The sequence below is a fragment of the Sceloporus occidentalis genome, unplaced genomic scaffold (assembly GCF_023333645.1).
Source record: "Sceloporus occidentalis isolate IW3139 unplaced genomic scaffold, rSceOcc1.0.p SCAF_3, whole genome shotgun sequence".
Classification (NCBI taxonomy): domain Eukaryota; kingdom Metazoa; phylum Chordata; class Lepidosauria; order Squamata; family Phrynosomatidae; genus Sceloporus; species Sceloporus occidentalis.
The window spans coordinates 67,972,796-67,986,393 of NW_028316983.1; the positions used below are offsets into that span (position 1 = coordinate 67,972,796).

The window sequence follows — 13,598 nt, forward strand, 5'->3', positions numbered from 1 at the left end:
GCGACATCACCTGGGCGCTGTGACGTGGGAACACTAGGCGTCCGTTATATCAAAATGGCAGTGCTCGTGTAAACAGGTTGCAGGCATCTAAAAGAGTACATACTTGGGTGCCTGTCTGTAGCGCGCCTTTGTTAACACAGTTTTTAATTGCTAGCCAAAATGTATACAAAGAGTTTATAATTGGTGTTTAACAAAGAAATAGGTCTGTAGCTATTTAAATCATGCTGATCTCTTCCTTCCTTCAGTATCAGAGTTACATTTGCTTCTTCCCAGGTGGGTGGAATTTTCCCTTCTTTAATGTTATTCACTGTAGACAATAAAGCATCACATATTTCTTCTTTAAATATTTTGTAGTACTTGGATGTAAAGCCATCAGGCCCTGGCACTTTGTTGTTTTTGGCTTTTTTAATTGCTTTTGGTAGTTCTTCCTTTGTAATTGGTTGATCTAATTTTTATCTGTATACCTCATTTAAGGTTAAAATGGCGCGCTATGGACAGGCATCCCAAGTACGTACTCTGTACGTACTAGGATTGCCTGGTGGCGTCTCTTTTAAATGCCTGCAACCCTAGTACGTATGGAGTATGTACAAAATGGTGGCGCTCTGTTCACACGGGCGCCACCATTTTTATGTAACGGACGCCTAGCGTGTCCGTATGTTGCAGCACCCAGGTGACATCGCGAGTGTGCCAATGGTGCACTGCGGCGTCACTGGCGTGCCGCAAAAAGAAGCCACTTTTTGCGGCTTCTTTTTCTTGCCACCACCAAGCCGCGCAGTATATCCACTGCGGCTTGCCGGTGGCACAAATGGCACCGCTGCCAGACTGTCCTTTAAGGATGGTCTGTAGCACGCCTATATTACATTGGTCTAAATAATTATCTATTTCCTTTTTGTTTATTTCCTTTGCTTTATAAATTTTACAAAAGTGATCGTAAAAGATGTCTTTAATCTTTTTCTGTTCCGTAAATCTCTTATCTCCAATTCGGATTTTGGAAATTAGTTTTCTATCCCTTTCTTTTCTAGGTTTCCAAGATAACCAACAGTTTAAGAAGCAGTAAAGCAATGGTACAATGGAACAACAGAGAGGAGCTGGTCAAGTTCAAGAGGTCTCCTAAATACTTTAAATCAGAGGTTTTCAGCCCTTTCACAGCTCAAGTCCTACCAATTACCTATCCACCATGACAGAAACAAAAAGCATCATTTTCACAAGACAGATATTTACCTATCTGTAGGCATTTTATTGTATTTATAATTTACATTGTTAAGGAAGTAAAATTGTGCTAGCATTGTTACAAATAAACACACACACACCAATAGTAGTAGAAAATTGTACCAATACAATTCAGGGTAAATTTTATTGCTATGGTAACTATACAATACAAACAATATTAATTTAAAATGGCATTGGCATCGAGATTACTCTTGATTACTATGATGAAACCACTAATGTCCCACCTCTACATGTACCCCTCCAGTGTTTTAAAGATTAAATTGCACATTGAATTGGGCTAAAATGTGGTCTACAACTGTTGTAAGTTAAACTGGTAGCAAAATAAAGAGCAGTATCAAAGGGGAAAGGCCAACTTTTGTTCAGAAAAGATTAAATTTGAGCTCTGTGCCAAATGGCTATGAGATTGTGTAGCACAAATTATCCTTCAACGTCCAGCTTCAATTAAAACTGTAGCTCATATTGAAGGGATCTTTGCCATTCACTCTTTTAGCTATGATACCAAACTGTGGGATTTCATTAACCAGACACAAATCTGTTCTGATATGAACGAGGTATGCTTAGCCTCCTCAGACCTTGGCACTCATTCCCTTACTGTGATGTTTCTCCAAATTGGGTGCTTCTGAGGATTTGTTAAATAACAGGTGGAGTTAAGGGTGATCAGGTGAAAAATGCAAGTTTCATAGGAGTTTATCACATGGTTTAAACCCAGGAAAATCCCACAAGAGCGGGATTGTTTTCAGACAATGTTGCTTGAATTAAGCATTAATGTGACATTAACCATGCAAAAAGTGGCAAAATCATGCCGCTTTTTAACTTTGGAAAATTCCCCAAATTAAAAAGCAGCACGATTTTGCCGCTTTTTGTACAGGTTAATTTGTATTAATGCTTAATTCATGTGACATAGCTGAAAACAATCTCACTCTTGTGGGATTTTCTTAGGATTTAAAGCCCGTTTATGCACAGGATTTGGGTGCTTTACTCCTGTGTTATAAACTCCATAAAATCAGAGTTGGAAAAGACCACAAGAGCCATTCAGCTCAATCCCCTTCCATGCAGGAACACACAATCAAAGTACTCTCAACAGATGGCCATCTAGCCTCTTTTTAAAAACCTCTAAAAAAGGAGATTCCACCACACTCTGAGGCAGAGTATTCCATTGTTGAACAGCTCTTAAAGTCAGAAAGTGCTTCCTAATGTTTGGGTGGAATCTCTTTTCTTGTAGTTTTAATCAATTGCTCCATATCCTATTCTTTAGAACAGCAGAAAATAAATTGATCCATCCTCAATATGATATGGAAGCTCCACCCCCCGGCTTCGGCCCCCCCAGTTGTCCGAGGGACAGCAACCCGGCCCCTGGCTCAAAAAGGTTGCCTACCCCTGGTTTAAGAAGTCTATGGCCCTAGACAGATCACAGGTACTGTGTAGTGACACTTCCATCCCTTTATTAGTAGTTAGTTACACCAAAATTAAGCAGGTTTTATGTTTCTTGGTAGGGAAATAAATGAAAAGGAACATTTCACTTGCTAAACTTCTGTGTCACATTGCTTTTGGAAATACAGAAGTGAGAGCACATAGAAAACTTGCCATTAGGCCCTTGTAGATGTGTACAATAGAGGAGTTATTTTATTTCCAGATGCTTCCTGAAGATACCCTCTAGCCCCGACTGGTGGCTAACCTTATAAAGGAGAACCTACTAATCTCTAGCTGCCTGCTATGCTGAGAAACAGTGATAAGAAAGGAAGAAGCATATCCAAAGACAAAGGACACCTACTCTCAAGAAATCTGAGAAATCTGCTTTCCAAATAGCAGAATTAATGCTGGTGTTATTTCCTTTATCCAATCACATGTGTATTGAAGCACAACACTACCTTAAAATGATATGCATAGTTAAAAACACAATCCAAAAATATATCAATTGCATTAAGCCAAATAAGCTCTCAAAACTATAAGTAAATGTACTTCCAAGTCAAACCTCTAAATATTTATTATTGAATCAACTGTAGTATCAAATACATTATTTTATACTTTAACTGATAATATTAGCACAACATTATGGGGATATATTATTCAATCCACTGAATCCATGTACTTTTATTTACATTAATCTTATGTGCTTTCTTATCCTTTCTGCCTTGTGGAGACCCTAAGGTGAACCCATAATGGGATTTTCTTAGCAAAAATTGTTCAGAGGGATTTGCTATTGCTTTCTTCTGAGGCTGAAAGAATTGTGATTGGCCCAGCAGGTTTCCACGGCTGAGGAAGGATTCAAACTCAGCTCTCCCAGAGTTTTAGACCAGCACTGAAACTACTATACTATGCTGTCTTCTTTACCCTGTATTACATTAATCTGCTGGAGAGAAAATTGCACAACACAATTACATCATATAGGCCCTGTCCAGATGGGCCATTTTATACGTACCCCGTACGTACTAGGGTTGTCTGGGGGTGTCTCTCTTAGGGTTGCCTGGGGTGTCTCACACGGGCGCTGCCATTTTGGCGTAACGGCCGTGTCGTGTCCAAATGGTACGGTGCAGCTGTTATGTCTTGGTGCCACTGAAGGGCGCTTGTTGCACCCTTTCAGCAGCGCCAGAAGGAGCTCCATTTTGGAGCTCCTTCTGCCATGTGTATAGCTGGCACGGCCTTTAAACAGCTCCTTCTGCCATGTGTATCGCTGGCACGTCCCCTTTCTCTCTCTCCCCGCCGCTGTTGGGGTGTCCTTGGGGCATGAAGCCCCAAGGACACCCCTTTCCAGGCCACAGGGATGTGGCCTTTTGCCACTTCCCCGAGGCCAGGAAAAGCAGTGGATCGGGGCCTCCGGGGCTGCCGCTGTGATAGATCCATCAGGGAAAGGGGCGGTCTGTACACTGCCATAATCAACTTTTGATAATTTAGACAGATTAAGTAATTCGGGCTTCACAAACTGAAGTTATTTTAAAATTGGTAATTTCTACAAAATGTAATAGTTCCACTAATATTAAGTATAGACAGCAGAAATGTTACAACATGTCATTTAAATGTTGAAATTCTTTACAGTTATAAATAGAAAGGTTTATTGAAATCTTCTGTGTTAAAGGAGATAGATAACCCATCCTTGTGAAACTTAGATTAATATGGATAGGGAGATTAATAGAATCTCCTGAAAACTTCTTGAACCAGCATTGCTAATGGGATAAAATTGTGCTGATCTGGATAGAAGGGCACAATCAGTGCTTCACAACACTACTGGCAAACATGCAGATAGCACCAGATACCAAGACTTCCTTTTATCACCTTTAACTGGCTTGCCAGTCTGCTTTGGTTACATCCAGGCTAGGTTATGATACTCTACAGAGTTGTGCCTCTGACATGATTCATCTGGTAAACATAGAAACAAGAATGCTTATAGTGGACCAGGCAGTCATAACACGGACTAGCTGCATTGCCTTGTAGAACCCCTCTGGACCTCTCCCTGGCCTAAAATGGGAATGGGGGTGAAGGTAGAGAATTGCCACTCCTTGGAGCTTCCAGGGATAGCAATTCACCTCTAGCTCAAGAGAATGTTTTCAGAACCAAACCTGACTTTCTGGAGCATATTTTTCAAGGGGGTGAGGCCTGTGGCCTGTCCCGGAGTTTGCCTATCCCTGTTTTAAAAACAGAAGATCCAGACATTAAATGCTTCTTCAGAAATTTCCAATGGTTCAGAGTGCAGAAGCAGAAATGCTTGTGGAATTATTCAGCCAAAGCATGAGTTAATCAATTTTGTATTACCTACATTGCTTGGACCAAATTTAAAGTGCTGGTTTAGGGGGGAAACCATGAGATAATACTACACAGATAATACTTCAATCTGTAGGATGCATATTAGCTATCCCAACACAGCCACTAACATGCCTCCATGAATTTGCCTAATCCCACTATTCCAAAATTTAACTTAAGCGTTGTTACTATTTGCACTATGCTTTAAACACTTGTTAGGGCACAGATCTTAAACCCCAAATGGCCATTTGTATAACCTTTATTATTACCAAGATGATATTTATTCCTCTGTGGTATGCATAGTTTTAGGGCTCTAGAATAACTCACATTCTTTGTGCATAAAACAAGAAAAATTGAGGGCACTGACCAAGAATTCCTAGGACATGGAAAGATACAAACAGTACATTAAAGCAACCAGCTTTTTCTCTCTATGAGAAAAGGCCAATAATGACTGGATAAGCACAGAAAAATGCAAAGTATCATGTTGATTTTTTACATATTAATATGAAATCTCAACCTGTGATTTCACTGTTTGGCTCCCTTCCATGGACCCAATATTGAATGTTAACTATTGCGCCATGATACAGTGGATTAGCCTCTAAATATGATTACAAATGAACTTTGATATTACCATTTGCACACATGATGTAGAGTTTGTTAGTCTTTTATTTAAAGAACATTGTGAGGATTGCAAACTATGAACTAAATCCTATTGCTAATTCCATCCAAGGCAGACCCACTGAGTTAATGATTTAAGACAACATTTATGTAAATTGCATTTATCAAATATGTCTACTCTACTTGGGACTAACAAATAGATTTAAGTGCCATTATGTGCACAGCAAGGCTCAAGAAAGTAACCATAGTATTAAATGTTAAATTCTGGATTAATTCAGAATAAAAGAGAGCCATGTGTCTTCATATGTGATATCCTATGCATTAAGGTTTGCACAAAGATAGCCCTTTCAGATGTTGTTTGACTGCAAGTCCCATCAGCCCCAGGAAGCATAGGCAACAGTAGAAGGTGTAATCCTGGGACTACTAGAGGGCTACAAGTTCTCCATCCTTGACATAAGAAAACAACCATTACTAATGATTCACAAGGCAGAACAAGTACTTGTTCCACATTCCCCCTCCTTTTGAAGAGAGGAACAATCAGCAGTATTGCCACACTTCTGAGTGAGGCAATTTTTAAACATTCCATCCGCAGTCTGGCCTCACTTCTCAGAAATCAAGGCACCCTTCCCCCATTTATCCTCACAACAACCCTGTATGCTTGAGTAGCTGAGCTTGGAAGAGTTACTTTTTTGAACAAGAAATTCCATGTTGACCCTGGGTTCCTGGACGCTGCCTCCAAAAAGCAACTTTGAGCCAGGTTGAACACATATGTCCCCCTTGTCCTGGGCATGCCCTACATTTCAACCTTCTGTCCAGGAGGAATTCCAAAATGTCCTTCATTTTGAGCATGACTAAGAAGCATGGCTTTATATTTCTGTTTTTAGCTTTTGTTTGGTCATGTCCTCCATTTTTCTTGAAGGTCCTACAATTTGTAGTGCCTTGTCCTCCTTTGTGGTAAGGACATCTAGTCACCCTGCTTTAAGTATTGGACTGTGACTCTGGAGACCAGGGTTTGAACCATCCTGGCTCGGCCCTGTAAATTCACTGGGTGACCTTGGGGCAAGTCACACTCTCTCAACCTCAGAAGATAGCAATGGCAACCCTGCTCTGAAGTAACTTGCCAAGAAAACCCATGATAAGGACTTATGGCCTTAAGAGTTGCCATAAGTCAAAAAGGACTCTCAAAGGCACACATAACTATAACAAGGGGAGTGGGCTGAAGCCCCCACTTCCTTATTTTGTTTTTAAATTGTATGTTTGTAAGTTTTTAATTGTAAGTTTTTGGACACGTTGAACCAAATCATTTAAAAAGATGCGGTAAATGCCTTGTGTTCTGAAGAACCGTTTTACCCGGGTTTAGGGCTGGCTGCCCCGCAACAAACTGTGTTGCAGAAATTGGGCACCAGTGTGAACAAAGTGGTTTACTGTGTGAAGTCGAAGGCTTTCATGGCCAGCATCCATCATTTTTTGTGGGTTTTTCAGGTGAAACATCAGGAATAAACTCTTCTCGAACGTGACCACATAGCCTGAAAAACCCACAAAGAACTACAGTTTAAAGTGGTTTGAAAACCGGTTTATTATGTAGTGCGAATGTGAGGCCCTTTTTTGAGCTTTTCTCTTGGAAGACCCTATATTTTCCTCAAAGGGCTGACATGTTAGGGTGCCTTGTCCTCCTTTGTGGCGAGGGCCTCTGCTCAGCCTGCCTTGAGGGATGCCAACTTTTCCTCGAGATGGCGGCACTCCATGGACTGAAAGATGAATTTCGTGGAGTGAAGCTGAGCAAACCTTTCCTTTGCTCCCTCCCAGGGCTGGGAGGAGTGTGGGGGAGTTGTAGTACGCCCTAGCTGTGCCCCACAACTTCACTGCACCAAGTAGGCCTGCCTAGAAGAAGGAGCCACACCTTCAAGGGGCTGCCTGGCCTTCTCCTCCACAGCAAGTCCTCATTCTCCCTGCTTTGCATCCTGACTTTACAGCTCTCAGGCCAAAAACAGGAAGTCTATTTTTTAAATCCTGAGTGGAAACTCTGGGGTTTGGAAATACTGGGGTCAACCCGCTCCCCCTTTGGCTGTGAGGCTCAGTGGTTGCGGGTTTCGGCTTTTTGGTGACTCCTGGGAGCCTCAGCCAAGAGCAGCAGCAGCAGCAGCAGCATGGCTTCAGGTAAGGAAGGCTTTGCAACAAAAGAAACCTGGGGCTTTTCCTGCAGCTCCTGGCCATTCCCTCCCCAATGGTCGCCCCCAGTGGCTGCCAAGGCAAAGGAGGACAAGGACCCCTCAGATGGAGGACCTGCTCAAAGGAAAGCGAAAAACACTCCTAGGCTGCATCCACACTGGAGAAATAATCCGGTTTGAGACCGCGTGAACTGGCCTGGCTCAGGGCTAGGGAATCCTGGGAACTGTAGTTTTGTGAGACTATTTGAGAGCTCTGGGCCACAATAAACTACAGTTCCCAGGACTCCCTAGCCCTGAGCCTGGGCAGTTCAAGCGGTCTCAACCTGGATTATTTCTGCAGTGTGTTTTGGACCTTTTGGAATGTTTCTGCTTGTGAATTGTAAGCGTTTTCGAGTCTCAGTTTTGGGGGGGAAAGAGAGATATAAATATGATGATGATGATGATGATGATGATGATGATGGATGAGCGTTAGACTAACACACAGGGAGGCCTGGGTTCGAATCCCGGCTCAGCTATGGAGTTCCTCCTGGACAGAAGATGGAAATGGAGGACGCGTCCGGGGAAAGGAGTGCGCCCGGTCACCCTTTGTTTGTAGTATCACAAATACTAACAGAAATGCATGGAAATGCATGCTTCCTAGTCCTGCTCCAAATGGAGGACGTTTTGGAATTCCTCCTGGACAGAAGATGGACATGGAGGACGCGTCCGGGGAAAGGAGGAGGTCTGCTCTCCCTGAGAACGAAGGCTTCAGCCCAATGTTTCCGCCTTGCCTTTTTGGGCGGATGGCGAAATGGAGGAGGCTCTTCTTGAGGCCTCACCAGGCTTCCGGGGGAGAAATGAATGCTTGAGGAAGGAAGAAAGGAAGGAAAAAAGAAAGAAAGAAGTCTTGAGAAGGTCCAGCCCCCGGCTGTTTCAATCCATTCGCTGGACCCAGCTAAAAACCCCATTTTCTTTGAGGTTCAAGCAGCATAGTCAGGCTGTCAAGTACGCACAGAGCTCTTGGAGCAGCATCTTGGAGACGAACTGAAAGAAAGAAATTGGCAGCATGAGCTTTTGTAGACTTAAGTCTACTTCCTCAGATGCATTGCAGACTGAAGTCTATGAAAGTTCATGCAAAGCTCATGCTGCCAATTTCTTTCAGTGAGTCTCAAAGGTGCTACAAGATCTCTCTGCGTCCTGTTTCTACAGACTAACATGGCTATATCTTTGAATTCTGGAAGAAAGAAGTTGGCAGCATTGAGCTAGACTTGAGCCCATGTCTTCATCTGCGTGAGGAAGGTTTTAACTAAGGTGCAAAACACATTGCAGAAACAGTGCCGCTTGAGACTGCTTTAACTGCCCTGGCTCAGTGCTAGGGAATCCTGGGAACTAGTTCTGTGAGACATTGAGCCTTCCCTGTCAGAGAGCTCTGGTGCCAGAATAAACTCCAATTCCCAGGATTCCCTAGCACTGAGCCAGGGCAGTTAAAGCAGTCTCAAACTGCAGTGTATTTTGGACTTTAGTTTCAAAGGTGCTGCAAGATCTTTTTCGCCCCCTGATTTTTGCCTCATGCTCATGCTACCAGCTTCTTCTGTTCAGTTAGTCTCAAACATGCTCCAAGATCCCTTTGCAAGTGGGCTGCCCTCCGAGGCCAAATAAGGTCTGTGTTTGGTCTTAAAATGTTGCAACACTTCAGATGTTTTGGGATTTCACCCCCCATCACTCCTCACCACTAGGCATGCAGGCTAGTGTAATACTTCTCAAAATGGGGGGTGTGGGAGCCAGGAGCTGGTGACCCACCATAGGTTTCCAGGAAATCAAGCAAATATGATGATAATGTGGCACAAAGATACTACCTGTCTCTGGCATGTTGGGAAATATGATGATAATGTGGCACATAGATAGTACTTTGAGAGGGGGCAAAGTTCCCATTTAACCCTGGAGGAACTTGGGCTGATGGTGAAGCTTCAATGCAACAATATTTGGAGGGATGTTATGTTACCTGCCCACCCTTGGGGTTCTGGGCTGTGCCATGGATACCTGGACACCCTTTGGCAATGCAAGTAACAAATTTAAGCTTGTTTTCAGTAAGGCAAAGCTGGGACCATTTTCAAGATCCTTTTAATTCTAGTTACTCAACATTTACGCCCACTTTGAAGGCCCTTTTGCCTTGAAGGCTAAGCATAGAGAGGCTGCTCCACACCCACACACTCTCTCTCACAGTCTTTGCAATGCATGCATGTAAGTGGGAGTGTGCCAGTGGAAGTGATTAAGGAGCCAGAGGGCATAATTATTCCAAGTGAATTATAGAAGGGGGGGGGGGGCAGAGAGGACTTTCTGTTTGGGGGAAATCCCAGGTCCCACATTGCCACTTCCAGCCCTGGGTGGAAAAAACAACAGCCAGAGGCAGATTCTGTGCAGTATACGACTGAAGAACTTGCAGCCTGGGGTTTCATCTGCACTACAGAAATAATCCAGGTTGACACCACTTTTACTGCCATGGTTAATGCTATGGAATCCTGGGAATTGTAGTTGTATCACCAGAGCTCCCTGACAGAAGCTGCATCCTCACTGCAGAAATAATTTAGGTTGACACCACTTTAACTGCCATGGCCCAATTCTATGGACTCCTGGGACTTGTAGTCCTGTAAGACATTTTGCTTTCTCTGCCTGAGAGCTCTGGTGACCCAACAAACTAGCATTCACAGAATTCTGTAGCAGGGAGCCACAGCAGTTAAAGTGGTGTCAAAGCAGATTGTTTTCTGCAGTGCAGATGCAACCAGAGAAGGATAAAAGTCCCACAAAACTACAGTTCCCAGAATTAAATAGCATGCACCCATAGCAGTTACAATGGCATCAAAGTAGATTATTTCTGCTGTCTGGATGCAGGAGGATCCAGGTAGCCTGAGTCTCCTTTTGGAAAGCCAATTGATGGGGTGTGTGGGTGACGAGAGGCCTTCTTCTCTTTCCATTTCCCCTGCATGAGGCTGGGGAGCAAGAGACCTCAACCGATCTTGTAGCACCTTTGAGACTAACTGAAAGAAAGAAGTTGGCAGCATAAGCTTTCGTAGACTTAAGTCTATTTCCTCAGATGCATCTGAGGAAGTATCTGAGGAATGAAAGCTCATGCTGCTAACTTTTTTCTTTCAGTTAGTCTCAAAGGGGCTCCAAGATCGGTTGAGGTCTCTTGCTCCCCAGGCTCAATAACCCCACAAATATGGAAATATAAATGCTTGCTTCTCAGTCCTGATCAAAATGGAAGACATTTTGTAATGCCTCCTGGACAGAAAGTTGAGATATAGGACATGCCCTGAAAAAGGAGATGTGTCTGGTCCCCCTGGGCCAGAGTGTCCAGAGGTCCTAACCGCAAAGAAGGACAAAGCACAGTGAAAATGTAGGGCCTTCAAGAAAAATGCATTCCATAATAAAAAGCTAAAAAAACACTCATAAAAATATAAACCGATGCTTCTTAGTGATGCTCCAAAGGGAGACATTTTGGAAGGGAACTACTGAAACAAATAACAGCACTTGCCCATAAGGAAACCATACTTGCTCATAGAGAATCATTGGAGAATACTTGGCCATAGAGAATCATTAATGGATTCCTTTTGAATGGTTTAGCAACCCAGCCTCTATATTCTCTATTGGCAAGTATTTTCCAATGATTCTCAATGGGCAAGTGTTCACCAATGATTCCCTATGGGCAAATACACTCATCCCTCCATTTTTGCTGGGGTTAGGGGCACATGACCCCTGTTAATTTGGAAAAACCGCAAATAACAAAATCACTACCTGAGAGAACACCTCTTTAGGAATATTCCTAGAGAGAACATATTGATAAAATCTGTGAATAATCAAAGCTGCAAAGGTCAAAGCTGCAGATGTGGAGCAACAAGTGTATTTTCCAATGGTTCTCTATGGGCAAGTGTTCTCCTTTTATACTCTATGGACAAGTGTTCTATTACTCCCTATGGGCAGGTATTTTCCAATGATTCCCTATGGGAAAGTATTTTCCAATTATTCTTTATGGGCAAGGATTTCCCTATGACTCTCTGTGAGCAAGGATGGCTTTCCCTATGGGCAAGTACTGCCATTTGTTTTAGTACATCCCATTTTGGGGGATTCCTCCTGGACAGAAAGCGGGAATGTACAGCAAAAAATGCAGGGCTTTCAGGAAAAATGGAGGACATTCCAAAATTTTAAAGAAAGCCAAAAATACTAATACAGATACAGACATCAGCCCTTGCTTCTGACTCCTGCTCCAAATGGGGGACATTTTGGAATTCCTCCTGGAGAGAAGGCTGGAATGTAGGACGTGTCCTGGGAAAGGAGGACGTGCCTGGTGTCTCTCCCCCCCCGGGCTGGGCTTCCTCCTCCCCACTCCTTCCCATCCCATCCCAGGGGCGGGGGCAGCTGAGGCTCTGCCTCTTTGCTGACTGAGAGCTTTGTAGTAGTAAGAGCACTGGTTTGGCAGCCTTCTCTCCGGAGCATCAGCAGCAAGGAAAATGTCGTCTGGCACCGTGCCCCCCAAGACTGGCTCACCCCTGAGGAAACGGGCAAGCCTTCAAGCTGCCCTCGGAGGAGGAGGAAGTAGTGGAGGAGGAGGTGAGCGTGGGTGGATGGCATTTTCCCTCCCCATCCATCCCTTTGCAAGAGAATGGAGGGAGAGCTTTCCTCCCTGGTAATGCATTGCACACACACACACACACACACACACACACACACACACACACACACACACACACCCGGCTCTTCCTTCCCTTGTTCTGTATTTGGATGATGTGTTTCCTGCTTCCTTAGGCCCATGGCTGCTGCCTTCTCTAGATGCTCGCAAGCCCTAGCTGGGCAGACTTGGAGAGACAAAGCCTTAGTGGGGTAGTGTGTATAGGATTGCAGTGTAGTGGTCAGGTATATAATCTCAGGGTAGTGTGTGTAGGATTGCAGAGTAGTGTGGGGGGTAGAGGATTTCAGAGTAGTGTGTATAGGATTGCAGGGTAGCATATATGGGGTCTGTAGGGTAGTTTGCAGGTATAGGCTCTCAGGGCAGTGTATGTAGAGGTTGCGGGGTAACAGGCAGGTAGATGATTTCAAGGTAGTGTGCTATCTTTGCTGGGAAGTGTGCAAATAGTCTTAGGGTAATCTGTCTAGGATTGTAGGGTAGTGTGGAGGTACAGGATCTCAGGGTAGTGTGTATAGGATTGCTGGGTAGTGCGTATGGGATTTGCAGGGTAGTGTGAAGGTATATGATCTCAGGATAGTCTGTATAGGATTGCATGGTAATGTGCAGGTATATAATCTCAGGATCGTGTATGTAGGAATGTTGAGTAATGGTATGAGTAGAGGATTTCAGAGTAGTGTGTATAGGATTGCTGGGTAGTGTGTATGGGATTTGCAGGGTAGTGTGCAGGTATATGATTTCAGGGTAGTCTGTAAAGGCTTGTAGGGTTAAATTGTAGGGTAGTGTGCAAGTACAGGATCTCAGGGTAGTGTGTATAGGATTAGCAGGATAGTGTGCAGATATATGATCTCAGAGCAGTGTATGTAGGAGTGCAGGGTAGAATGCATGTAGAGGATTTCAGAGTAGTGTATATTGGATTGCAGGGTAGTGCGCAAGTATATGATCTCAGGATAGTCTGTAGCATTGTAGAGTAGGATTGTAGAATAGTGTGCAAGTACAGGATCTCAGGGTAGTTTGTATAGGATTGTAGATTAGTGTGCAGGTACAGGATCTCAGGATAGTTTGTATAGGATTGCAGGGTAGTGTGCAGGTACAGGATCTCAGGATAGTAGGATTGCAGGGTAGTGTGTATAGGATTGTCACCTCAAGCAGCATCAGGATGGAATGGTTTGCTTGCAGGTACACATGTG

The 13,598-nt window shown here is 43.7% G+C and overlaps 1 protein-coding gene across 3 annotated transcripts in view; it reads left to right on the plus strand.

Annotated features, from left to right (window-relative positions):
• The first annotated feature begins 7,521 nt into the window (after positions 1 to 7,521).
• Positions 7,522 to 13,598, plus strand: part of AMPD2 (adenosine monophosphate deaminase 2) — a 61,936-nt gene continuing 55,859 nt past the window's right edge. For 2 of the 3 annotated variants that reach the window (XM_089514851.1, XM_089514853.1), the window contains exon 1: positions 12,180 to 12,335. In XM_089514851.1, coding sequence (XP_089370977.1) covers positions 12,236 to 12,335 — 100 coding nt within the window. In that variant the 5' untranslated portion in view covers positions 12,180 to 12,235. Of the gene's footprint in view, positions 7,741 to 12,179; positions 12,336 to 13,598 lie in introns of those variants that run through there. The other variant, XM_089514854.1, reaches the window with a different exon arrangement.